Here is a 26677-nt window from a genome sequence, read left to right on the forward strand (position 1 = left end):
ATTCCTGCTGCGTTCAGGGAAACAGAGCCCAATGTGCGTTCTTTGCAAATTAACAGGGTTGCATCAGAGAAATACCTGACTACATTCCCATTTCCTCCTCCTAATGGAAACGACAGGCAAGACCCTGAGTTCTGGCTCTCATTAAAAGGATAACACTGGGGTTTGGATGCCAGTTCTGGTTCGTTTGGATGGGACTTGGACTGCCTAAGGAAACTGCAAATCTCCCCTTGAAGCTATCGCCGACTTTTCTGGTACCTGATTTCAAGCCGGGCCAAGCCCCAGCCCTAGGTCTGAATCCTGCAGAACTTTGGGGAAGTTGGGAGTTGAAGCAGAATCCGACACCAGATTTTTCAGCTCGTTCCTGTCATCTCTCCAACGGAATTAATCAAGACCCTGGAGCCGAACTCCGCGGATGTTTGCATTTGTGGCTGATGTAAATTACAAAAGTATGGCGAGCTGGCCGCTAGCCAGAGCAGAGTGGGGAGCAATCACAAGGCACTAGATCTTCTCGTCTCTCTGGTCTAAATACTTGTGATACGTTATTTAATTTCTCTGGCATCCTCCTGTGAACAAGAACAATAATTGGGCAGCGTGGTCCAGTGCGTAGGGAGTTGCGAAGACCAGCAGGCAAGCTGGATTCTCTTCCTGGCCTGGGCGTTGGCTGGCTGCGTGATCGTGGGCAAATCACTTTGATGTTCCATGCCTCAGTTTCCCCATGTCGCCTTTATTTGTCCTGTCAATTAGACTGCATTCACATCACATGCGTCACCTCCTGGCTGTAGGAGACAGTTTGGTTGGAAGGCTTCGGCGAAACAAATAATTCAGAAATTGTAATCTGTTAAATAACAAGAAGTCCTGTGGCACCTTATAGACTAACAGATATTTTGGAGCATCAGCTTTCATGGGCAACGACCCGCTTTGTCCGATGCAGACTCTGACAAAGGCTCACATCCCCCTGTCTGATCTGACTTCTTTTCTCCTCCTTTGGTAAGTGCTGTTGATACTGGGCCATTTCCACCTTGCTGAATAGACCTTGTCAGCTCTGGCCCTGACTCTTACTGGGACCCCACTCTTTAAATACCCCTCTGAAACCACCCCCCCAACTCATGCATCTGATGAAGTGGGTCTTTGCCCACGAAAGCTTATGCTCCAAAATATGTTTGTCTATAAGGTGCCACAAGACTTCTTGTTGTTCCAGAGACCATAAAGAAACCAAATTCCCCTGAGAGTACTCAGAACCACCAGCTTTTGGGATAATCTAATGCTCCCTAGTTCACTTTAATAACAGACCTTTTGTTATGCTAATCACTCTGCCTCTGTTAATGCACAAACGCCCTGCTGCAAAGGTTGTGCTGCTCCTGAGTTCATCCCAGTCACACTCAGGCTGTGTTGCAGTTAACATTCCTGGAGCTGAGCCCCCAGGCTTGAATATTAATGGCCCTGTGCACCTCCAGCTCCATATAACTCGCCACTTGGGCCAGGAGCCAGGCTGGAAAATGCTGGCCTTATTCTCACCTTATGATTTCCCCTTCTAGCATTCGACTGACTTCTCTTCCCCACCTACCACAAGCCAGAGGCTCGCTCAGATCCCTGCTTTTACCCCTTGTGGATGGGCCGTAGGGGGGCGTTTATGTTTCGAAGCGCTGTGCCCTCATTTGCTAATTAAAGTTAACGATCCCTGCTGGGACTCTGGCCCTTGTGGAACAAACAGCAGGGACCGGGATGGGGATTGCGTAGTGCTCCAGATGCCTGAGAGAACTCCGGATGCAAATGGTTCTTATTATCCATTTCGTAAGCGCAGCCCCACCGGGTCAGTCCAACGTTCCCTCTCCTTTTTTCTATCCACATGCAGAATAAAGGCTGTTGTGTGCGCCGAGGGCTGTGAGCGTGTACCACCATCACAAACACACGCTGCCGGCTGTGGGCGCTCTGCGAATCAGCTGGGCAGCACTTGAAGCTGTCCTGGGAAGCCTCCCAAGTGCACCGCTTAGGGGCCAGTGGCTCAGACCCCCAGCCCGCCGGTCCTGGCCTGGGGCAGAGCTTCAGGAGGGGTGTCCAACGCAGAGGAACTTGGGGGATTTCCCCTCTGGAGGACGGGGTTCTGTCTCTTTGGTGGATCTGTCCTCCAGGAGTTTATCCAGTTCTTTCTGAACCTAGTTCTGGGAAGCAGGCGCAAGAGGCAAGGGAAGGCGATGGCTTCCCAAGCTGCTTGTCTGGCCCCATCCACACTTTGCCCCAAGGCCTCCCCGTTCAGCGTGACTCTCCTGAGGCTGCCTGGGCTTCAGGCCTGTGCTGCCCATCCTCCCTGTGCTCCGAGGCCAGGGAGGCAGGGGCCGAGGGGCAGCCTGCCTGCCTGCCCATCCTCCTTCTGCATTGGAAGTGCTGGGGCTGCGTGCCACCTACCCTCCCCCTGCTGTGGGGCAGGCAGGGAAGGCCAGGGCTGCGGGGTGCCTGTGCTCGGGGGGGGGCTGAGCTGTGGGGTTTGCCTGCTTGAAACAGAAACTAACCCCAGACGTTCAGCCTTAGACACAAGGGTCTGTACCTGTGCACTGGAGCCCTGCGGCCTTGAGGCAGCAAAATGCTGACTTAACGGGGCAGAGGTTCCAGCATCTGCTGCAAAATCTTGCTGAGCTTAAGTACCAACTTAATTAGTTCTCCCGTCAGGCCAGCGTTTACAAGCGCAATAAACCTGCTGCCCCCACCCACCACACAAAACCCACAAGCTGCTTGGGGGCAGAACCAGCGCTGGCGCCTGGAGTTGTATTGTGAAACTCACCGAGCTGGGGTTCTTCTTAGTGCCCCTGCTCCTGGAGAGGAGTGAATGAGAGGCTGAGCATTCTAGCCCCCAGGTAAGGTCATCAGTTGGCCCTTATTACTTTTTTAACCTCTGTACAAGAAGATCCAGAGTTACTGAGCGCTGCAGAAAGCAGCAGGAATACGCTTGGAGATCGTAGGTGGGGGCGGCTTAGTGTTATTAATACTACTTATGACGACGATAATGTAGCTACCGGATACACACCAAGAGCAGCTCTGGCGTTTCAAAGCATAGACCTGCTGTGGGAACATGTGGCCCATCAGGCTGCCCTGGATTGGCAGCCGAGTTGCAGCATTGCAGCTCAGGGATGGAGCTGGGGAGAAGTGGGAACTGAGTGCAAATCAGGCGATTCGTGGCTACGAAAGTGCTGGGAAGGAGGGGGAAGGAGCAGATAAGTGTGGGGCTCCGGTTCCCCAGTATGTGAGAGGCATGGGAGGGGACACAGCTGGGGGTGTGGGCCCACAGGTGGAGCCCCAGTGGGCTGCAAGCTGCTGTGGCCCACTGAAGTGAAGGGGGGGGGGCCCGTGAGGCTGACCCACTTTTTGAGGTTCTCCATCACTGGGATGGACCACCACAGCCTTCAGCTTAGCACGCTCAGTGTGAGTGACAGGAGAGGGAGCTCTGTGCACGCTGGTGAGGGAAGGGCTGAGACCAGAGGTCTGAGTTCAGTGGGGCTGAGGGAGGGACTGGGGAGGTGGGTGTTGGAGGCTTGTTTCTGTCAACATCCCGGCATGTGAATCACTTCCCCGAGCTCAGAGAGAGGAGGAAAGCCCCACGCCGAGCATGGACTGGGTCGGACCCACGGGCCAGGCACCTCTGTGTCCTCTCTACTGCCAGGGCCCAGATACTGCAGAGGGGAGGAGCAGAACCGAGCAGTTACAAAAGGCTCCCTCCCTGCGGGCCACACCCAGCATTTGGCAGGCAGAGGGCTGGGAGCTGTTACCACATGGGACTGTGTCTTGGATCACCGTGGCTAATAGCCATGGGCAGGGCTATTCTCCATGAACTCATCTCATTCTTTCCTGAGCCCAGTCATACTTCTGGCCTTCACAACATCCTCTGGCACCGTGTGCCACCGGTTGCGTGGCCGCTGTGGCAGGAAGTGCGTCCTGTCTGCTGCAAGCCTGCTGCCTGCGCGTGTCTTTGGGAGGCAGCTGCGGCTGCTCGGTGTGTTATGTCGGGAGCGCGTAGTGTGGGGGGTGGGCCCCTGGGGTGCACAAGTTCCGAAAGGGGTGCAGCACGATCAGCTGCCAGGTCTCAGGCCCGTCCATCTCGTTAAAAACGTTGAACTGTATTGCTGATTGTCTGTGTCTGTATTCACAGCTAGATACTGATTTGTTGCGTTTTTACATTCTATGGACTTGGGTTCTTGCACAATCCGAAGGGTTTCTGTCCTTCACATGAACACAACCGAAATTTCCGTCACCTTGGATTATGTTGGCCGGGGGGGGGGGAGGGCTGCTAATTGCAGGGAATGAAAAATGGGGCCCGAAGGCAAACGTTTGCCACCCCCGTGTCATGGGAAAGGGTAAATAACTCTTCCCTGCTTTCCACTCCCCCCCGCCACTCATGACTTCACAACTCCCCTCTGCCCCACCACCACTGAGTTTTGTGGAGTGTGTGTGTGTGTGTGTGTGTGTGTGTGGGGTAACAGAGAGAAAGCCAGGCTAGTCTATATACTATCAAAACAAAAAAGCAGTCAAGCAGCACTTTAAAGACGAATAAAAAAAATTATTAGGTGAGCTCTCATGGGACAGACCCACTTCTTGAGACCATAGCCGAAGTGGGTCTGTCCCACCAAAGCTCACCACCTAATAAATTATTTTGTTAGTCTTTAAAGTGCTACTTGGCAGCTTTTTTTGTTTTGCGGTGTGTGTGTGTGTGTACGCTGCAGAGTGTGTGTACACTTTGCACAGTGTGTGTGTGTGTGTGTGTGTGTGTGTGTGTCTCCTCTGCAGAACCAAGCGGGGGGGGGAAGCGACAAAAAACTACATCTCCCAGCCGCCCTCGCGCCGCCGCGCATGCTCGGAGCCGAGGCCGGACTTGGGCTGCGCGGAACGCCGGCCTTTCCCTCTCCCGCATTGTCTGGCTCGCTTCCCCTCGCCCCCCCCTCCCCCGGGGGTCGCTGATTGGCTCGGCCGGGCGCCGCTCCCCCTCCAGCTCCCCCTCCCCCGCGCCCCGCCCCCCCCCAGGCCAGCGCGTGCGGGCTGCGGGCTGGCGGCGCGCGGCCGGCCGGGTGCATGGGGCAGGCGAGCCCGCTGCCCGGCTGGCGTTGCAGGGAGCTCGGCGCCCGGCGCCCAGCCAGCCAGGATGATGAAGTTTCGGTTCCGCCGGCAGGGGCACGACCCCCAGCGGGAGAAGCTCAAGCTGGAGCTCTTCGCCTTCAACAAGGTGCGGGGCTGAGCCAGGGCGGGGGCCCGGGCTCCCCCTCTTTGCTGGCCCGGGGGCCGCGGAGGGGTCGGGCTGGCCGGGAGCAGGGGAGAGCCAGGGCGGGGGGCTGCCGTGGGGATGGGGCCGGCTGGGGGGCTCTGCCGGGCCCCGCTGCGATGCCGCGGGCTGCCTTGGCTGCCCCCTCTTGGGGCTCCCCGCGTTGGCTGCGGGGCTGGAGGCAGCGCAGGGGACCCGACTTTCCCCGCTGCTCTTTTGGGCCCCTTGCGTGGCGGGCGCGGGGCTCTCCCTCCCTCCCAGCCCCCTGACGTGTGTCTTGCACGCTGGGGCTGAACAATGGGCAAGGCTGGGGGACGCCGCCGCTCCAGCAGGAGGCAGCTGGCCCCTGGGAAGGGCAGTGGGGCAGCCAGGCGGGGTGTGGGACCCGGCGCAGAGGGGGTTGCACGGGAGGACATGGAGCTGGCAGGTTTTACCTGGGGCAGTGGCTGAGCCGCCGGGCTTTGGCACCGAGACAGGGTGGCCCGTTCTGAAGCAGCTGGGCAGAAGGGACTTTAAAGTTCCCAGGGGCTCCGGTGCTGCCTTTCCCCTCTGAGGGCCTGGCGCTGCGTTGATTTACAGCCCCTTTCATCCTGGACTTTTGTCTCTTTATTGTGCGGGCTTAAAAAGCCCACCGGGATCTTTACATTAACCTCCGAAGTGACTGGACGGGGAGGGCGGGGGAGATGATACAGAAGAGGAGGGATTCCAGGAGCGGAGGGCGCTCCCTGGACAGCTGTGGCCAGTCCCTCCCTGGAGATGCTGCCATTCTCTTCCTGCCTTGAAGGCCAAACCGAACACCCTGGTCCTCGTGGAAATGCTGTGACCGTGGCTGAGCTTTCGCTTCTCTCCCCGGGTCACTCCTGGAGCACTCGGATCTGGAAAGTGGAGCCATGCACGTCCTCTCCCCGTTGGCGTTCCCTCCGCGCAGCTGTGCGCTCCGGGGGTTTGGTGAAGAGGAATAAAAATTTCCCCTCTCGCTTGGATTCCATCCCGCAGGCGAGGGCCTCCGGGCTTGACGCTTCCCCCCTCCTGCCACTTGCAAACAAAAGGAGGGGAAATTGGTTCCACCTCTCTGCTGGTTTAGCTTGGAAGGAACAGAGGCGCGATCCTGCTGGAGGAGCCGGCTGCGTGCAAACATCCGTGCTTGCAGCTTGATGGACTGTGGGCCAGCTGCGGAAGGGTGCCTGGAGCCATGCCACCTGGGAGTTACAGGTCGCACCTGGCAGTTCTGATCAGGCCACATTGCTGGGCCGTCTCTTCCCAGCCTCGCTCTCTTCCTTAGTGCTTGTACTTAGCCGCTCTGTGGTTTCCTTTGTATCACAGCAGCGAGAGCGGGGTGCCGTTGTGCTGTGTGTACTGCTGAGAGCTTGCAGGGCGAGTGATGCCTCCTTCACTGGCCTGCAGCAGCGCGGTGGTAGAGTTTGGGAAGAGGACCTGGGAGCTTGAGTCCCAATCTGGAGCTCTGTCTGCCTCCCACGAGCCTGGGAGCTCTTCCGTGTTGCCGGTACGTTTCCACAGGGCTGCAGTTTGCCTCCTAATGGAGGCAGATTTGGACCTTGGTGGTGACTCCTTCCTTGAAAAGCTCCTACTGGGTCTAAAACACCCCAACTTGGAGCTTGCCTTGCAGGGCTTTTGGTGGTGTTTTCTGTTCCCAAAACAAGCTGTAACTTGCCCAGGGGCAGAGGGGGTATGGAAAAGCACACAGCATGCGCCAGGGACTCACAGACAATAAGGTTTGCCTGCCTGAATGACCCAGCCGCCTCTCTGTGCTCAGTGGTCCCATGCTGCCCATCTCGGGTTATGCAGCTGGTCTGTGTGGGAATTTGAGCAGCGTTCGAGTGGAGGCTCAAGAGCAGCCCATTTGGGAAGCCGGAAATGCCTAAAGGCAGCCACGGATGGGGCCCCTCGGCCAACTGGGGAATTGGGGTTTGAAGGGGGGCAGTGATGCTGATGTCTTCCAAACCAGCTAGCTGGCAAATGTTGCTAGCTCTTGAGTCCTGTCTCCCAGGACAGGTAAAACTGGACACCCCCCCCCCCTTCAGCCCTAATTCGTGGGAGGCCCCCCCCCCCGGATGGCTCTGGAAGCAACTCACTGCACTTGATGGTGGAGGCCACGGGGAGAGATGGAAAATTTTAGAGGGACCATTGGTCTGGGGTGAGATGTTTGGAAGCCTCCATGAAACACACAAGCCCAGTGCTGGGGAGGCAGGTTAAAGGGACTTCTCCCCTTCCCACTGTGCACACAGGCCCCCATGCCCCAGCTCAGTGCCGTGCTGGGGGGCTCCCTAGAATAGTAGCAGCGGTACAGGTGGGGGCGGTTACCTGAATGCAGCCAGGCAGCACAGGGGAAGGGGGCAGAGGAGGCAGCCCCATTGCCCAGCAAATGGCCGTGTGAAGACAGCTGGAGGACTCGCAGGGGCTGGCTGTGGGCTGGGCTTTGTCCATGCGGAAGCAGGAGAGGGGTCGGATGCTGGGCTGGAGGGAGGCGGCGGTGGCACACATACCCCCCACAGGGGTCATCGTGCGTGAGACCGGCCGGGCACGTGCCTGTCTCGCAGAGCTGGCCTTCTCCCGGGTGCGCCCCCCACTTTACACCCCCTGCTGTAGCCAACGTGATGGCTGTTCTTGTCTTAGCTGTAGCTCATTCCTGACCCTGTGGGGCAGGGAACAAAGCCCTGAAGGATTCTGGGTCCTGTGCTACCATGGATTGGCTGTGGATTCCCAGTTGACATCAGGCTGGAGAAATGAGCCGTGTGGGGGGTTTTAAGTCTGCATTTGGAGCATATGGTGACAGCGATCGTGGAATCTCCTCTTCTGGCTGCGCTGGGGATTTAAACGTTCTTCTGGTAATCTCCTGAGCCGAAAGACAGCCCCCCCGCCCGAGCACTTCCTGAGCAGCTAACCGAATTGGCCAGGATGGACACCCCACTCTCGGGACATGGCCTGAATCTCTGACTGTTGGGGGTGTGCCAGGCTCAGAAAGGCCTGTCTCCCTTCTTCAGGAGCAGTTCCCTTTGCTCCCTAAGGCCGCGCTGGCTTACGGTGGCAGGTCGGTCCCAGACTAGCGAAGTGCTGAGCACCAGTTGGGTTTCCCTCTGCCTTGAGCTAAGGATCAGGAGGGAGTCGCGTAAAGGGTGGCTTGGGAAAGCGGCAGAGATTGGCTCCGGAGCATGGGGGTGATCTCTGAGTGGCCAGTTGCCCGGCTCCCCGGGAGACCAGCTTTGTTGTGGCCCTTTGTGCTCGACGCCGCTCGCTGCAGAAGTTGGCCGGGGTCTGAACGGATTGCAATTCCCGTGGCAGGGCTTCGGGCTCAGCGTTGCGAGCAAATGTTGGCTTCGGTCGCGCCTGCTCACCTCAGGAGGCTAACGGGCCGTGTGTCCGGAGCCGGCGATGGAATTTCTAGGGCAGCGGGAAGCTGATGGAGGTGGCACAGGTCGGTTTCAGAAACACGTGTGCAGTGCAGATCTTGTCTCTGCAAGCGATTGGGCTCGGATCTGCCAGGGTCTCCGCCAGATCAGCCTGGCCAGGGTGACATTCGCACGGTCCGTGTCAGGAATGGATCAGCCTTTGCAAGGGTGGGGGCAGTTTTGGCTGCTGCTGAAAACTAGTTTGGCCTGGATACCTGCCCCTATCCCATTGCAAACCTCCCCCTATTCCCAAAGAGTAGCCTCTGCTCCAGAAGCCAGGAAATGCTGCTGGTCAGGTTGCACAGGCAGAGCTGGGCACCAGGAGCTCTGTGGTCCATGCGGCTGGTCCCCTGGGCTAACTGCCTTGGTGTGCAGGGCTGATTGTGTGAAATAGGCTGTTCTCTCCCGCCCCGGAAGAGTCCCTCCCTACCCGCTGCGTGGTGCAGGTTTACAACTAGATCTCACCAGATTAAGGGCTATGAAATAATCCTGGCTGAGAGTTACAACCTCCAGATCGCCCTAGTTCAGGCTGTGTCCTTTCTGAGGCTTCTTGTGGGTTCTGGCCTAAAGAAGGGCTGCCAGGGTTGGCAGTCGTTCCTCTAGGGGCTGGGCCCCAAGCATTTGAGAGTGGGCACTGGACTGATCAACATTCACAGACATCTGCGCAGGAATCCAGATGGCCCCGAGGAGAAGCTTGGGCACCCGTCCTAAACTGTCAGACAATCAGTGAGCTTATATCATCTCCTGCTGCTGCCCTGACATCAGTCTGTGTTTACAGAACCTTTGTGTTCATGGTAAGGCTGCGGACAGGGGTGATCCCCACTCTGCTCCTGGAGCAGCTGCAGGACCGAGTGCACCCCTCAGTGCAGGCGGGGGGCTGCACTGGACGAGCTCCATGAGGTTATAACGCTCTCTTGTAGTCAAGGCAATTAGAGCAGACCCAGGCGCTGTGCTACAGGGTTGGTGTTGAGGTCGGTGACCACTGGTGCCTGGATTAGGGTTCTTGCTATGAATGCAGACAAGACATAAAGTGTTGGTCTTTTTAGCTCTTGCTCCTGTTCTTCTTGCCACGGTAAAGGGCGGGCCCTGGAGTTGAGGGAAACTTTGCCATCAAATAACCTTTTGGCTCAAAAAAGCTCCACGCAGCCAGGAGTCTGTGAAGCTGGTGAAGCGTTTTGGCCGAATTAAAGAAGAAAAATAATCGCAGCAGTTCATTCGGGCCCTGGGCAAGCTGCGTGCAACTTTCAGCTCTGAAGCGTTCGCTGTAGAAATGTTATCAAGTTAAACTCAGTAGTTTGGGTCAAACGCGACATTTAATTAAACCCCAAAACCCTTTTTATTTTGGTGAAAAAGCCAAACTTGCCAGGTTGGGTTTGACCTGAGAGAGCTTGTCCGCTTCTGCCACCCTGCTGAAAGATCAGTCCGCTCCTGCCCAGGCATTGAGGCGACACAAATGGTGAGGGGTCTGGAACAGCTGCCATGCGAAGAGAGATTTAAAAGGTTTGGGACTTTTCGGCTTGAGAAGAGGATACTAAACTCGTGACTCTGGTGTGGAAAAAGTGAACAAGGAGAAGTTATTCGCTCATTCCTGTAACACAAGAACTGGGGGTCACGGAATGGAATTGATGGGCAGCAGGTTTAAAACTAACAAAAGGAAGTTTTCCTTCATGCGGCCCATGAGAGGCCTGTGAAACTCCTGGCCAGAGGGTGTTGTGAAGGTCGGAACTTTAACGGTTGCAAACGGAACTAGGTCCATTCATAGAAGGTAGGTCCATTCATGGCTATTAGCCAGGCTGGGTAGGAATGGTGTCCCCAGCCTGTTTGTCAGAGGCTGGAAATGTGTGACGGAAGAGGGATCACTCACTGACTACGTGGGCTGTTCCCTCCCTCTGGGGCATCTGGCATTGGCCACTCTCGGCAGACAGGACACTGGGCTAGCTGGACCTTTGCTATGGCCCGGTGTGGCCGTTCTGATGCTCCCCTTTGGCTGAGAGGGAGAAAACGTGGCGGTCAGGCGAAGCAGCAGGGCTAAGAGCTGTTCCTTCCGTTTGAGGAACTTCTCTTCCTCTGCCCAGCGCGACGCGAGCGCACATATGGGTGGTGAGTGTAACGGCTTGGCCTGCCCTGGCGGCTGCTTGGGGGGTGGGCGGAGGAAGCTTTTGCTTATCACCCCCTCTGCAGGTCTGGGGGCAGCCAGGGGGGCGGTCTCAGCCCTCCATGGAGATCGCTGGTGCAGGGAACTGAGTAACACAGGCTGCCTCCTCAGCTGGCCCAGACCAGCATGGTGCATGTTAGAAGCCCAGGCTCTCTTTCCAGAAGGAGAAAGCAGAGCTTTTCCCACGGGGTGGCTGGGGCCGGGGAAGGTGCAGTAGCCTGGGGGTGCCAGCCCTTCTGGCTCAGGGGAAGAGGGATTTAGGGCTCCGGCTGGTGGTTCCTCTAGCAGGGGGGTGGCAGGTGATGAAAGGGGGGACTGCACCCATTGCCCATGAGTGCAAGTAGATAGCCCCACACGCTCTCAAGGGGACTAACATTCAGGTGTGGCCCTGCCCACGTGAAGTGGAATGAGACCTGTGATGCACCCGAGAAAGGGAGGCCAGGATCACCCCTCCTGGCGGCTGGTCCCAGCAGATGGCCCAGCCCTTCTCCCTCCTGGTGGAAGGGCTGTTGATTTGGTCCCATTGGAGGCGCAGGCTCCAGCCGCGCTCTGCACAGACGGTTGTCGCGTGGAGGCCCTGTTCAGAGCGGCTGGCGGCCTGGCCCATGCTGTGAATAACCCTCTGTGCAGTCGGTGAGACGGGTCCTGATCCTGCGGGCGAACCTGGACTCTGCTTACTGCAGGGCCGGTCTTGGGAGGAGCGTTTGCAGGAGGGGGTCGGTGATGTTCTACTTTGTGTTGGACTTGATGCATTCACGGCTAGTTACATGCATGGGGGTGGGGAACATGGCCCCGTTCATGCTGTGGGTCCCCGGGCTTGGTCAGTAGTCCTGTTGTGTGCCTTGGCGGCTTCTGTCGCTGCAGAGCCTGCCTACATCTGGGTTCCCTGCGCTGCAGCAGGGACTTAAGGAGGAGCAGCTCTGAATTGCATTCTGGCTCACTAAGCGCTTTGGAATAGGATCCTCCACCTGATTTCTATTAAGACCCCACCCCCCGTCCCCCCTGCTCAGCTTGCCTGAAATCTGATTTGCATCTGCTGGAAAGTGGGACCAGTGCTTGCGTTGGAGAAGGCGCCTCCGCAGGCCAGACGCAGCTCTCGGTGCTGTCGGCTGGCCTGGCGGGGAGGGAGGGGATGTGCTGTAACGTAGGCTTGGGTTGTCTAGAGTTGCTTGTTAAGCTGTCGCTCCGGCGAGGAATTTGAAAGCGCGCTGTGGATTTACTGGCAGAAGGAAGCTGGTGGGGAGGGGGCGGTAACCCTGGAGGCTTGTAGCAGGATTAATGCGCTAACCTTTCACCCCAGAGACCTGTCAGTTAACAAGGAAAATGTGTTGCCTCTGCATCCGATTCCCAGAGGTCACGGATGCACTGCATAACTCAGGCAGCCCGCGCGTGAGACCTGGCGCTGGAGCGGCCAGTAGCTCTGCCTGCAGGTCGGCTGTGGCCCATGGCTTCTTGCTGGCGAACCCACGTACCGTGTCTATAGGTCTCGGCCTCGCACTCAGCTGTCTCCAGGGAGCACAGGGTTGGGGGACTGCAAACCTCGGCCAGTACCAGCTGGAGGCGGGAGTGCAAACTGCTCCTCCATGGGGAGAAGAGAGTCTTGTGAGAGTGGTGGATCCTGGTTCCCTGTCGTAGGGCCAGCGCTGGTTCTGCCTGGCGCAGTGGCCCTCGTCCGAACCCAGGATTCGCTCAGTCCCCTGGGGGTGCTTGGTACCTCCCTGAAACGTGTAGTGGTAGCTGCTAAAATTGGTGGGGGGAAGAGGGCACTCTGTCTTGAAGCGTGAAGTCCGGGGGTGGAATTTGTAGGTCCTCTGGCACGTGTCATTAAGCAGAAGGGAGTTTATCTCCCTCCCATCACACCTGTTGATCTGCTTTAGCCCTTCTTGTCGCTCACCAAGTCCTGCTTGTGGCCCAAGTCATGAATGATCTGCTCGGCCTCCCCAGTTCCAGCACATGGGATGAAGAACAAGTGACTTGAGCCTTACGGCTATTTTCCGCTCCCTGCTTGGAGCGGTGTCCTGGGTGGCTCATGGGCAGGGGTGCTCCTCCCACGGGGGACTGCTTATGGGGAACTAGTTTCTGGGTGGGCATGGCTTGGAGGTTGCCGCTTGCCCTGGTGCCGGGGTTTGGAAGAGAGAACGTCTTGGGGATGGAGGGACGGACGCTTGTTGTGGAGCAGAACTTCTTGTCTCTTGCTCTCTGCACTGAGCTGCAGGCGTTCTGGCCGGGTATGCTCACAGGGAGCCGAGCGTCCTCTCTCGCAGGAGCCGAAGTCGGTGAAGGCAGTGCCTGTGTTCAGAGTGGTGCGCTGGAGAGGGACCGTTCCTGAGCAGCAGAATGTGCCGGGCTTGGCCAAATTGTGCAGGGTAGCAACAGGCCTGGGCCACGGCTCCAGCTCCTTTGTCGTGGGCCGCAAAAGTGACCTTGGAGAGCAGGCCGAGAACAGAGCTAGAAAAAGGAGTGCAGCCGGGAACGCTCGCTGATGGCGGTGTGTGGCCCAGCCCAGCCCTGAGCGAATATACCCAGTCTTTGAGAGAGAGGCTGGAGGTCAGACAGGAGAGGCCACGCTCACTGCAGGCTGCATGGCCTGCTTGCTCTGGCTGTAATATTGCAGTAGGTCTAATTGGGCTCTCCGGGGATGCCGTGTGGGCAAGTACGGTACAAACCGGATCCGCTTGAGCAGGAGAGGCCTGTGAACTTCGGTAAGCTGCCTCCAGGCCTGTCATGCCTTGTCCAGGTGTGTAACGAGCGTGAGTACTCAGCCTGCCTGCTGGTTCTTCCTACTGTCTTCCGGCTCCCTAGAAATGTTCCAAACATTGTACCCTTGTTGTGGTGCCGCTTCCACTTCGTGTCTCGATGGCCAACTAGAGCTGCGTTTCTCAGTGGCCGGCCGGGGCTGCAGTGTCGCCTCTATTTTTTTTCCCCCAATCCAGGTGCAGAATAAATTTTACGTGCACTGAGGCATATATGGATGTGCACCACCACTCGAAACACAGGCTGACGGCCGTGGACGCTCCGCTGCACAGCTAGGCAGCATTTGAATCTGGCCTGGGTGGCTTCCGAGCTTACAGGGCCTAGCACCGGTCCTGGAGGTGTCTCTGATGCAGCTCAGGAAGACAGCTGGTTGGTCCGTGGTGTGAAAAAGGTGGAGAACAACAGATGTTTGCAGAGGACTGTTTGCAGGCTGGCTGGCAGCACAGCGAATCTGAGACACTGGTCCACTGACAACGATGAATCCCTGGCCAGACGGCCCCAGTGGGAACGGCCAGATGGGCAGGAGGCTGCCGACTGCGCACTGGGCCGTGACAGATTCCTTGTTAGTCTGTTCATAGCTCTGCTGTTGGAGGACTTCAAAGAACTCTGGCCTGCTCCCAGGTGCGGAAACACTGTCCCACTTGGAGCCCCAGACAAGGGCACCCGCCCTCTCCAGGTCATGCCCGGCTCTGTAGCGGGGCCGGGAATCTAACCCGGCAGCCCCGGCGCCTGCCCTGACATTTGAGTTCTGTACCCAGCGCCGCTGACGGAGCGTGGGAGCAGCCAGCTGAGCGGCTGCACCTGAACCGTCCCGGCAGAGCCTGTTTGGAAGGCATTGGACTTCTGTGGGAAAATGGGGGAAGAGCCAGTTAATGAGCTTCTGTTCGTAGTTCTACAGCCGGGACCGAGGCAGCAGGCCCCACCCACTGCCTGCTTCCTGGGTTGCTCCATGTCTCAAGACAGTGATTGAGCTGATATTGGAGTCATTAAGCCAGGGTGCACCATGCAACCTGGCCGGCTGCTGAACAGCTGTGCACCTGCAGTCCCTCGCTCGCTTAATTGGCCGCTGAAACCTGTCAGAGGACCAAGAACACGCAGGCAAGAGAAGAGCTGTGAGCAGCTGGTGCACGAGATAAAAATGAAGTGTTTGCTGCGGAGGGCTGGTAATAAACCAACTCTTCAGAGGCCAGTGGGAGAAGCAGGGGAGGCAGCTGGAGAGGCGGGAGCATTGGATTTTGAGGAGCTGGGGGAAACCTAAAATAGCAGCTGGCTAATGTCAGCATATGCGCGGTGCGGGGCAAGGTGCAGGTGCTGCTTGTGGCTTGGGAACAGAACGGGGCTCCTGAAGGCCTCAGCAGAACATCCTGCTCTAGGCTGCAAGGGAGACGTCGTCTGCTGGCCTGGCAGGTTGATGATCTGGGAATACTCGGAGATCTTAGATCTTATGGCCTGGTGCTGTGGCTAGTCTGTGGGTGCTTGAGTGCTTTGCAGTCTTCTGTGCAGCTCTTGGTTGTCAGGGAAATCTTAATACCCATTTTAGGATGGTGCGCAGACTAAGTGACTTGCCCAAGGTTGTGCAGAGAGTCAGTAGCAGAATTAAACCTAAGATGCTGGCCCCAGCTGGCACCTAACCACTGTGCCGTTCCCCTCTAGGGAAAACAAGTACGCAGGTCCCTCTCTATTTCAGCTAAGAGGATTCCTGTGGGGGCTCAGGAGAGCCCAGAGCCTCTGATGGAGCAGATTCATGACTGTTTCCTTCCATTTCCCCCTTGCCATTGTGCAGTGTGTTATCTGGGACAATGAGTTGCCTTGTCTGGGGGAAAGCTGGGTTGAATTCCCAGCATTCATGCTGACCCCTGACCTTGGGCACGGCAGTTTCCTCTCTGCGCTGCTGTTCCCAACCTAGACCGTGGGTGAAGCGTACCATGTGTGTGGAGAGGGTATTGACCGTAAATGTCACTCTGCTTGTGAATAGTTCAGTGCTGGTGGTTGCTGGCCATCCCCAGCCCGGGTGTTTGAGCTTCTCTGCTGGCAAAACAGCCCAGCTGATAAAGCAAAGAACTCACCTGGCTCAGCCACTGGCTCATTTTATGACCTTTGGCATGTCACTTAGCCCCTCTGATGTATCCCCACTGACGGAATGAAGAACTAAAGCCCAGAGGGACTGGGGGCACATGGATAGCTGCAAAGAGACTGCTGGAGACTCTTTGGTGGCAGGTGCAGAGGGAGCTTCGTGAGGCCCCATGGGCTCAGTGGCACGTGGACGGGCTCTAGTCTAGCTCCAAGGAACCTGCGTTCCAAACTCGAGTGTCCTGCTCGGTGCCACCCCAGGCCTGCAGAGCGTACAGCTCCTGTCCCCTACGCTGGGTCGTTAGCAGCATGTGGTCTGGGGCGTGCGCGCGGTGCTGATTCTCTGAGCGGTAGCAGCCCCTGTCTTAACAGCCGAGGCCGCTGTCTGCAGAAACTGTCCTCCTTGCTCTCACCTGTGTCCTCCCAGGCCCTGCTCAGCTCAGGTGTGGCAGTGGTGTGACTGCAGGAGCCTGGAGCTGTCTGGCCTGGGTGAGGGCAGAGTCGCAGTACGGGCGTGTAGGAGGAGAACCACGGGTACTCAAGTTCAGGGCTTTCTGGTTGCAGTCTGGCAGGGCTCCCTGGACTGCCTTTGCCTGACGGCTGTGCATCGGCGCTTCACATTTGAGAACATGGCGAAGGTCGGAGCTGGTCCCAGCCCTGTTCCCAAGACCTGCCCCGATGAGATCCCAGGTGTGATCTGGGCAGCTGCGTGGCAGAGAACTCGCGATTTTGGGGGCCCTGTTCGGGGTGCTGCTGCTGCTGCCGCCGGTGTCTGTGCAGTGCGTTGCCTTTGGGACAAGCAGTATGCTTCATGTGGGGCTGATCGCTGATTTCTCAGGGGTGTTTGAGCCATCCTCAGACTGGCTTCTGGCACAGTCCCCCCCATCTCTTGAGCTGATCACGTATTAACAAATGTAATTGTCTTGGGACTCTCGGGTTACAAACCAAGCGACTTTTGCAATTTTCCCCCTTCTGGCCTTTCTTTTATACAAGAGCATCGTTTAGGATCGTCTTCATCTATTGTCCACTGCGTGAGGGGCACTTGGAATGTCTCACCCAAAGCGGCTGCAAGGAAGCCGGCAGTGAGGAAATGCGAAGTGAACACTGCTCCTAACTCATGTCCACTGTAAGCCGCGTGCCACCCAGGAGAGAGTCTGGTGCTGCCCAACTGATTAGCAAAGCACCCACCGCCGTCAGCGTGGCTTTCTCCAGGTGGTGCACCTTTGCACATGCCTTGGTGCACATAACAAAATTTATTCCATCCCTGGATGAAAATAAGTAGCAGGAACCCTGGTTAGGAGTCTCTGTATGTAGCATCTTCCCAACAGCAGCTTCTGTTTTTCAGACTGTATTGTGACCCTGCGGCTGTGTCTACACGGCAGGCGGCGTTGGTGGAAGATCTGTCACTTGGGGTGTGAATATTCCACCACCCCAGTGATGTAAGTTTCACTGGCAGTGCTGTGCACATGGGGGTGTGTATGCTGGCGGGATGGCTACTGCCACTCGTGGACGTGGTCGTTTGTGTCAGCTGGAGAGTGGCCTGTCCTGGGCATGGAACATTTTCACCAGCTGGGCTGCAGCAGCACTGTGCAGATCAACCTCACCTAGAGACGGTTGTAAAGCCTTCTGCGTGAGATCCAGGGAACTGCTCAGTGTTAAAGGGCCCTGCTTGGTGAGATGGGTTGTGCCCTAGAACAGGGGAAGGGGTGCTGGAGGTGGGATAGGCTTCCTCCTGCCCCGAGCGCAGGAATTAACCAGCCTGTGCTCTGAGCCTATAATGGGCTTTTGCTGTTCTCACTTCAGGGGTGACGTGTCTGTCACAAACTCTTCTGTTGCCAGAACATCCTGTTTCCCTGAGTGGGAGGTGATTGATGTTTCTCCAATACTCTAGATCAGTGGTTCCCGACCTTTTCACTAGTGCGGGACCTAACCCCATCAAAGCCACTTCTAGCTGCTGTGGACATGTCATTAAATGAGCGAGGAGACCACACCATAGAGTTATGGATAACAATTAATAATGTCATTGGAAAATATTTAATCTAAAACTAACGATTGTCACTTCGCAATTTATTTAACTTATTTTCTGTGATCATTTTTCTTTATCCTTTTTTCCCACAACCTCCCTAAAACACACTCACAGGCCCCAGGTGGGGAACCACCGTTCTAGGACCAGCCGCTGAGGGAAGCCCTGCTTCTGGCCAGCCCTGGTGCTGGGCTTTGTGCTGGCTAGCTAGGAGAACGCCTGCATCCCACTGGCTGTGGCTGCGGGGGGACTCCGTGCTGTGCGTGAGGCGTGTGCTTGCTGGGTGGTCTGTTCAGAGCAGTACACAGATCTCCAGGGGGCCGTGAGGGGAAGGGAGCAGTGTTGGCTGAGCGAGACCTAAGATCCATTCTCCTTCCTGTGCGGCGCTCGGCTCAAGCCCGGCCCTGGAGAGACATCCCTGGAATTGGCCGCCAGGATGCTCACATGTTGGTCCTGGAGAAAACCACCACCCCAGCCTTGGCTGGATGGAGCGCGGCTGGGACTGCTCGCGGAGGCGGGAGGGAACCACTCCCCTGGGCAGCTCTTCCAGCCAAGCCTGATTAACCTTCCTCCCTTCCGCTTCTCCGAAAACTCAGCCTCGCGGGAGGCCGCCGAGGTGGGCGTGGTATGAAGGGAGGCCACAGCTGGGCTGCTTGGGCACTTATTAACCTTCCCGAGGGGAGGTGCTGGCCATCCACACCAGGCCTCCGGCTGTCTGTGGAGAGCTGCTTTTGTAGCTGGTGCTGCTTGGAGTCCTTGCTGCCATGAAGAGGCAGAGGCCGGGGTTAAGGTGAAGGTGTGCACCAGCGGTTCAAAAGTCTTCAACGTCACTGGGACGTGCTGAGATTGGCCGTTCCCCATGTCTCTGATTAGTCGGGGAATGTCCCGGGGGCTCGGTACCTCCCAGGTGTCTGCAGCAGTGGCTTTTACATTAGGCTGCAGTTTCCAGGATATGGGAGGACTGGGTCTGTGGTCTGAACTCTGTAGTGCTCCTGCCGGTCTGGGGCCGGGCCTGGCTTCCTACGTGGGCCCGATCCCCGGCTGAGCTCTGCAGGGCTTGTCCCAGCACAGGTCGTGCCCCGAGGAGCAGTGGCGAGGGCTGACTGTTTTGAGACCGCGCTGCGGCCGTAGCCCATTTGGTCCTTGCGTAGCTCACCTGGGTGATGGGGCAGGGGAGCTTCCTGGAGCTGGCCTGTCCCATTAAAATGGCTTTCCAGGGAGCGTGCATGCATGGAGTCCGTCTCCCCAGCATTTCAGGGCAGGGCGGGGTGGACAGTGTGAGGTCTTTGTGTGCCCTGTAAACAGTATTACAGCTGAGCACGTATCTACCCTGTCCTGACCCAGAGGGGCCGCAGTGGCTGGGGGCTGGGCTGGGACCCAGGTGACCACCTCTTGGGTTCATAGCGAGTCACTCACACCATGAAACTTTGTGGCATGTGACGTTTTCTCGTTTCTTTCATCTCCCTCCTAGACTGTGGAACACGGGTTCCCCAACCAGCCGAGCTCCCTGGCCTATGACCCCAAGCTGAGGATCATGGCAGTCGGCACCAAATCGGGAGCGGTGAAAATGTATCCTTTTCCCGGGCTCGCGCTCGTGGGACTCTGGTGGAGGGCGGAAGGTAAGGTTGCCACGGGCCAGCTGGGGGTAAAGCTTGGTGTAGCCTGTTGGCCACAGGCCAGCTACCGATGGGCCTGCAGTGGCTTCTGCTTGTGTCTCCACTGTTGTGTTGATCTCATTTGAGCTCTTGGATGCCCCTGGGTCTGTTCTGTTCGCCTTGTTGGGTGGTAGCACTTCATAGGCTCCCAGGGCTGGAAGGGACCACAGGAGGTCGTCGAGTCCAGCCCCCTGCCTAAAGCAGGATCAGCCCCAACTAAATCATCCCAGCCAGGGCTATGCCAAGCCAGGGCTTAAAAACCTGCAGGGACGAGATCCCACCACTTCTCTAGGCAACACATTCCAACCTTCACCACCCCCCTGGGGAAGTGGTTTTTCATAATATCCAACCTAGACCTCCCCTACCACAACTTGAGCTCCTTGTCTGTCCATCTGTCCCTGCTGAGAACGGCCTCTCTGTCCTTGTTGGAGCCCCGCTTCAGGAAGCTGAAGGCTGCTGTCAAATCACCCCCACCTTCTCTTCTGCAAACTAAATAAGCCCAAATCCCTCAGCCTCTCCTCCTAGGTCATGTGCTCCAGCCCCTTATCATTTTTGTTGCCCTCCCCTGGACCCTCTCCAATGCCTCCACATCCTTTCTGTACTGGGGGCCCCAGAACTGGACACAATACTCCAGGTGTGGCCCCACCAGTGCCGAGTAGAGGGGAATAATAACTTCCCTAGGCCTGCTGGCAATGCTCCTCCCCATGCACCCCAATGTGCCATTAGCCGCCTTGGCCCCAAAGGCGCAATGACTCATATCCAGCTTCTGGTGTCTCCGATGTGGTTCACGTGGAGTCTTGCAATACCCTGCAGGCCGGAGAGCAGGGAGCTGGGGGTGATCCCTCCTGGGCACAGGCGGACGTGTTCTCTGTCACCCCAGGAGGGCTGCGGGACCCCCTCACTCCAGGGCTGCCTTTCGGCCCCTCCCGCTGCTGTTGCGGGATCGATCCAGCAGGGAATCTCGACTCAGTAGCTCACGCTGTGGCCTGGGAATCCGGAACCTGTGGCTGAGCCTGTTGTGTTGGGTGGGACTGTGGAGTCCCCTGTCCCGGGGAACAGCCTTGAGTTTCGTGAGCTTCCCGTGGCTGGGACCCTGGCTGACTGCTCCGGCCAGAGACGTGCAGAGTCAGGCATGCGGCCAGGAACTTTCCATTACTGTTCTTGCCTCTGCAAAATCTTACTGTTGCGACTGTAGGAGCCTGGGCTGATGGCCGCTGAGGCAGACTCTGCATCGCCCTCCTGGAAGCACAGCGAGGCTGTGCCGTGGCTGTTGCAAGCCACTGCACATGGGCGTGGGGATATGTCGCTTGTTTATACGCATTTAATACTTGGACAAGGGCAGAGTTCTGTCCCCCCCTCCTTCTGGCAGGAGCTGGGGCGGGACATGGGCAAGCAGGAGAGTGGCTGGATGTGGACGGGAACGAAGTGAGCATCTGGGCAAGGAGCATGTGTAGAGGGATGTGGCTCTTAATGTCCTGCCTCGCCGGGTGTCTACATGGGAGGTAGCGGCTGGAGCACAGGCCGGGAGCCTGGGATCTCCTCGCTGGGCCCTAGGTCCCCTCTGTTCTTGGGTCCTCGCTGGTGCCTCTAGTTTTCCCCATGTGTTACACGGGGAAGGCTGCCTTTGCTTGCGTCCCAGGCGTGGCGTCCCGTCAGCGTTACTCACCCTGCCTTGGGGATGGGAAGTGAACTGGCGGTGTCGTGTTCGGAAGTTGGAGGTGGGGAGGGACTGGGTGTGCTCCAGCAGGGTGGGCGGGTGGGACGTGCCTCCTCTCCCCGCCTGGGTGTTGCTGCAAATAGGTCTTGCCAAGATTCCAGCCTCTGTGCTCGGCCGGCTGTGCAGAGCTGCGACTCAGAGCTGATCCTCCAGCTCTCAGCGGGAGCGTGGCTTTTCGGCGGCTAGCTGGGCGGGCGACGTCGCCTCCACGGCGTGTAGCAACCGGCCTGCTGATAAACAGCTGCTCCGCCTGTGGAGGGGACCGAGCGGAGGAATCCGGGGGACTGCACAGCCTGGGCCGGGTGGCGGCTGCTGGGCCTTTGCCTGGCAAAGCGGTGACAGAAGTCTGCTTGTGGGTCAGGGCAGCTGTGGGGCCGGTGAGGGAATGGCACAGGCTCATGTCTCATTCCAGCGAGCCTGGCCTAGCCCAGCCGTGCCGTGCCATCTCCTCGCCTGCTCCCCTAGCGTTCCCTCTGGGGCAGGAGCACCAGGCCCTTGGCTCTCCAGACACCCTCTCTCCATCTCAGTCCTGGCACCCTGCCGTTCCTGCTGGGCTAGCCGGGACGTCCTGCTGTTGCTTGGGCCTCTGGCCGCGCAGTGAAGCCGCTCTGCCACCCTGCTGCTCCTTTCTGCCATTAGCAGGCAGGTGAAACCAGCCCCCGTGAGCCTCGGGGGAGCCTCGTTAGTGTAAGCTCCTGGATTGCCGTCATGTGGCAAACCAGACACCTCCCGATGCCCCTCTGCAGCCTATCCCTTCAAGCCAACGCGTGCGTGTTCTGGGTGCAGGATGTGAGGCCACAGGGATCTCTCCGTGGAGAGCCAAACCCGGTCCCTGCATCTGTCCCTGCGGCGCCTGGATTGTCTGCCTGTGTGGCATGGCCAAGCCGAGGCCGAGTACAAGCGTCTCGCTCCCAAAGGGCCAGGCAGGAAACAGCTGAACTCGCTCAAAACACGGCGTGTGACTTACGAATGGAGCCCTCCTGTGCTCCGGACTGACGCCGCGTCCGTGCGGCCCATGGAGCGGTGCCTGGGGGAACCGGCAGAGCCGGCACTGCAAGCGGACGTCCCTGGATCCGGCGGGTGGCTCGCGCTAGGGGACGGTTTGTGCTTGTGCTGCTCCACTGCTGGCGCCATCCCCACCGCTTGCCTCCCGCTCTGCGCGGTGCCGTAATGCTGTAAGTCCCCCCTCTGCAGGAAGAATGGGTACCAGTGGCAAGTGGGGGTAGAGAACTGGTGCTTGCTGGGCAGAAGGAGCAGAGATGTTTCTTCCTCTTCTTCAGGCTGAGGATGGGAGAGGTGGCCGAGGAGCACAGGGTTGCTGGGACCAGCTGCTGCCTGCGGAGCCAGGTGCTTGGTGATTCTAGCCCCTTGCCCAGGGGGTTTTTCTTTTGTTCTTCCACCTCTGCACACAGTGGATGGGGAAGTTGAGCCCAGCCTGCAAGAAGCTGCAGACGGTCTCATTTCCTGTCTCAGCCATCAGTGTTCCCTCCAACTTTTCCCATGTGCACAATAAATTTTATGTGCACTGAGGCATGTGTGGATGTGCACCACCCATAGACACACACCCTGCCGGCGGTGAGTGCTCTGCCAATCCGCTGGGCAGCACCTGACTGTCTCCAGGCCAGCTGTCCAAGTGCTCAGCTTACTGGGAACACCGCCGCCCCGCCCACCCCTCTCTCACTGATCAACTAGGGCAGAGTCATTAGGCAGTGAGCTCTGGTGGAGAAGATACTGAGCTGGGGCCATGGGTTCGACACAGGTTGAAAGGACATAGGCGCTGGAATTGTGGGGTTTATTTTTGGTTTGTACAGCGCCTGGCGCGGTGGGGTGCTGATTTCGGAGGGACTGCCCATGCTGCTAATAACAAACATGGTTGTGAATGGAGTACACAAGACTGTTCCCCGTTAGGAGCTGGATTTCTCTTAGGAAAACAACCTCCACCCCTCCAGCTTGTTTGGCAGTCAGCTAGATGCGGAGGGCCCACCCTGTTGTGTATCACTAGGGCTCCGACAACTCTTCTTGGCAAATAAGCGTTTTCCCCCCTCCAACGCAGAGGAAAGACTCTTCTCTGGAGGCAAGAGGTGGGCCCCAACCCCAGCCCATGACCCGTTTGCTTGCGGTGTGCCAGCCTGTCCCTGGCAGGGGTGCCGCTATGCATTTGTGTGTATTGCCCTTGTTTTGGGGAGCCGGGTAATGGACCAGGAGCCCCTTGGGCAGCAGCCTAGTCCTTTGCAGCTCCAAGGCGAACTGCCCTGAATCGAACGTCTGTCTGGGGCCGGTGTGGGGAGGGGAGGGCAGTGCCCCCTCTGTATCCAGGGCACCCTGGCCCAGTCGGCTGCACGTAGGCAAAGGCGCTCAGAAGAGAGGAACTGGCAAGGTTCTGCGAGGCCTGGCAGAGAGCGTGCTTTGTTCCTGCTGAGCCTGCAGAGGGCTCGCTGGCGGCAGGCCAGGAATCCGTTTCTCCCAGGGGGTTTGCGGCTCTGCTCTCGGGGCCGTGTCCCGGGTGTTAGTCTGAAATGGCTCGAACGGGCTGCACAGGACAAGGTGCAGGGCTGGCTGGTCTGGGGCTTGTCCTTGGCGTAGGATCTCTGCCCGGCGCACCCTCTCTGCGTGGAAGGGGAGAGGAGACGTAAGACCCAGTCGCTGCGTGTGCGCTCGAGAGGGTCTCCTTTGATTCGGCCTCCTCGCACAAAGCTGCCGTTTCTTCCCATTGTGCACCAAGCCTGAATGCTGGCCCAGCTGCGACGTCGCTGGCCCCGCAGCCAGAAGATGGCTCTGGCTGTCCCCGGAGCAGAGAGCAGGCACAACTGGCTCTGTGTGTGCCTGCATGCAGGCACGTGGGCTCCTGTAGGCTGCCTGGCAACTCGTCGGGCCTGTTCCTTCCCCCACCCCCTCTGCAAGTCACAGGCAGTTGCCCTGAGCGGGGAGATGCTTGTGCAGGTAGAGGTTAGCGCTGCACAAACCACTGGCCTAGCACGAGTTGTTCTTTACTGGACGAGGGCGTCCACGTCCCCTTCCAAGCGGTGCTTGGCTTGGTCCATTTTAGTCGTGTGTGTGCTGGTGGCGCTTGCAAGCCAGGTGTGCAAGTAGCTGGTAAGCTCCATGGGGCAGGGACCGTCCTCGCCCTTCTATGCTGTGGGGTTCTGGATGGTCATCGTGCGAAGAGCTGGACAGGGGTAGGCCCCGAGCCTTTGCCTCTTGCACTGGCCTGGGTCAGGCCAGCAGCAGAAAAGCTCCCCTCAACCCTGCCAAAGGAAGGCCCCCGCTGCTGCCCGGCGATGTAGCCTGTGTTTGAAGCTATTGCCTGAGACGGGGACGGCTAGAGCTGTTTTAGCGTCGACTGGGTGGATTGCACCCCCGTGACCCTCTTCCTTGCTGGGCAAGCCTGTAGCTGTGCCGATGGGTAAAATACAGCTACAGGGAGCGGAGTCCTTGGCTTTCCCTTCTCTGCGCTCCCAATGGCCAAGCTCACTTCTCCACAGGAGCTAGAGCTTGGTCCAGGAGGGTCAGCACCTGCTTAGAGCAGCTGGCTGGGGGCAGAATCATGACAAGCTGCCGACTACATCGCCTGCCCAGGCTGTTTCTTTCCCTGCGGCTTGTTGTCCGTTGAATTGGGGCCCTTGTTCTCTTCGGTGCTGATGTTGGGCTTGCTGGCCTTGCTCCAGAAATTCAGCGTGGCGTTTGATAGGTGGTGGGACTCGGGGTGCGGGGGAGGTGTGGACACAGACATGCTGACTTGAAGTGGTTTCCATTGTACTGGATTCACAGTTCGGGTCAGTGGCTCTCAGCGCTTCCGTTAACCCAGCTCCCTGCGTGCGTGCTGTCCTCCAGCTCTCTGGTGAAGACGCTGATTTACACCACAGGCTACATGCCATGGTTAGTGGCTCTGCAATTACACATTTGCAGGCAGGGGACAAAGGGGGCGACTGCCCTGGGGCCTGGTGTTTCAAAGGGGCCTGGAGCTCTGACTGCCGTCACTGCCACAGCAGTTCAGAGCTATGGGCTCCTTTCATGTGCCGGCCGCACTGCTCTGCCACTCTGTGGGGTGTGAGGGGCAGGGTGTGGGCCAGCCACGGGCCCTGCCCCTTCCGGGGGGTGGAGCCACCCCCCAGCCTGTCCCCGTGGCCTGCAGTGGTTGTCAGCCCCAGTGCATATTGGAGTTCCTTCAGAACTCCCTGGTGAATCCCGTCTGGTCCTGGTGACTTACTGCTCTTTAGTTGGCTGATTTTGTTCCCAAACAACCCGGCCCTCCCCAGTCGGCCAAAGAACCGAGCGGCGTCTGCTGAACCGCCGGGGCCTGGTTTTTGCTCAGGCTGGAACACGGTTCCAGCTTCCCTTCGTCCCGCAGAACTCAGCTTGCCAAAGCTGCAGCCTCCTCCCGGGGCTAATTCTGCCTCTCCAGCAGAGTTCCACCCAAGGGCTGGAAATGACCAAGCCGAAGGCACCTCCGGGCTTGCTGGGGAGGCCACAGAGCGAACTCGGGGGGCTCTCGCATGTGAAAGGGGCACACGCCCGTCAGCGTGGGCTGTCTCGCATGGGGGCCGTTAATTATCAACGGCCGCAGCTCCGTGCGGGGAAGAGGGACCCTCCAGTGGTTCATCTGCCAGCGTTCGATGTAGGGGGCCTGGCAGGGATGCGCTGCATGGAACTTACAGGGCACCTGCGCCAGCCCTCGCTAGGCGTGAGGGAAGTCGACGGGAGCTCATGGGTCAGTGGACCTCCCTTGGTGGAGGTAATTAACGTGGCTAGAGGAGGACTACTGCTGTTTAACCCTTGCACGCCGGGGGGAGCATAGGTCATCTACAGGTCTCCTCCACTGCTCGGGACAGAACTTCTGCCTGGCTCCAGGACTCCCCTGGTGGTGTCCTTCGGTTTCAGTAGATCATCCTTGTGGGCCGATGGTTTCCCGAGGGAGTGGCCTAGCCAGCCCCACGGTCTTCTCTTGATTTCAGTGTCAGTTGGTTCTTGTCCTGCTCTGTTCCAAAGCTCCTTGTTTGTCATGTCGCTAGACTTGGCTGCCTCATTGGCCCTTCGGCTATAGCGTAGACCTGCCCTCGCACGTTGGCTTTCAGCCTGGGGTCCATGGATTGTCGGGGTCTGGAGACAGTGGCCAACCTATCGAACGGGGGCCACGCCTCCCTTTGAACTCTTTTTTTTTTATGGGTTTGCCGACGGGAAGGTTGAAAATGCCCCTGATCTAGCAACAGTTGACGCCCCACAGGCGGCTCTGAAATTTTTTGCCCTAATGGCTGGAAAAGCTTCCCTCAGAATAGGCTGTGGTCTGTCAGGCTCTCCGTAGAGGACAGGTTAATGGCGCGTGGATGTCTGCTGATGGCCGATGGTGGTGATACAGTGCAGCTTCTCTCCGTGAGAAATGTCAGTCTTCCCCTGGATGCTCGTTAAGCTCCTTCCGCAGAGAGAGGCGACTTCTCTGGGGTGCGGGAATGGGTGTCTGGATCAGCCCTTCCGTGCTGGCCATCACTGGCACAAGAGCTGTGTCCTGCCCAAGGCCATGTATCACTTGGAGTCCTCAAGGCCGGAGCTATGGGGTGGTTCTCCAACCTAGCTTGACGTGGAAGTAGCCATACTCGCTTGCCTATGGAGAGGCAGAGCTGGGGTCTGGACACAGCTGGTTTGTACCCCTAGTGGCTTGA

The 26677-nt window shown here is 58.1% G+C and overlaps 1 protein-coding gene across 1 annotated transcript in view; it reads left to right on the forward strand.

The window, feature by feature from the left end:
- The first annotated feature begins 4970 nt into the window (after window positions 1-4970).
- LLGL1 (LLGL scribble cell polarity complex component 1) overlaps window positions 4971-26677 on the forward strand; it is a 66867-nt gene continuing 45160 nt past the window's right edge. Inside the window, exons 1-2 of the mRNA XM_075010614.1 lie at window positions 4971-5206; window positions 19123-19220. Of these exons, the coding sequence (XP_074866715.1) occupies window positions 5126-5206; window positions 19123-19220 (179 nt within the window). The 5' untranslated portion in view covers window positions 4971-5125. The remainder of the gene's footprint in view (window positions 5207-19122; window positions 19221-26677) is intronic.

This window comes from Carettochelys insculpta, chromosome 16, assembly GCF_033958435.1.
Source record: "Carettochelys insculpta isolate YL-2023 chromosome 16, ASM3395843v1, whole genome shotgun sequence".
Classification (NCBI taxonomy): Eukaryota; Metazoa; Chordata; order Testudines; family Carettochelyidae; genus Carettochelys; species Carettochelys insculpta.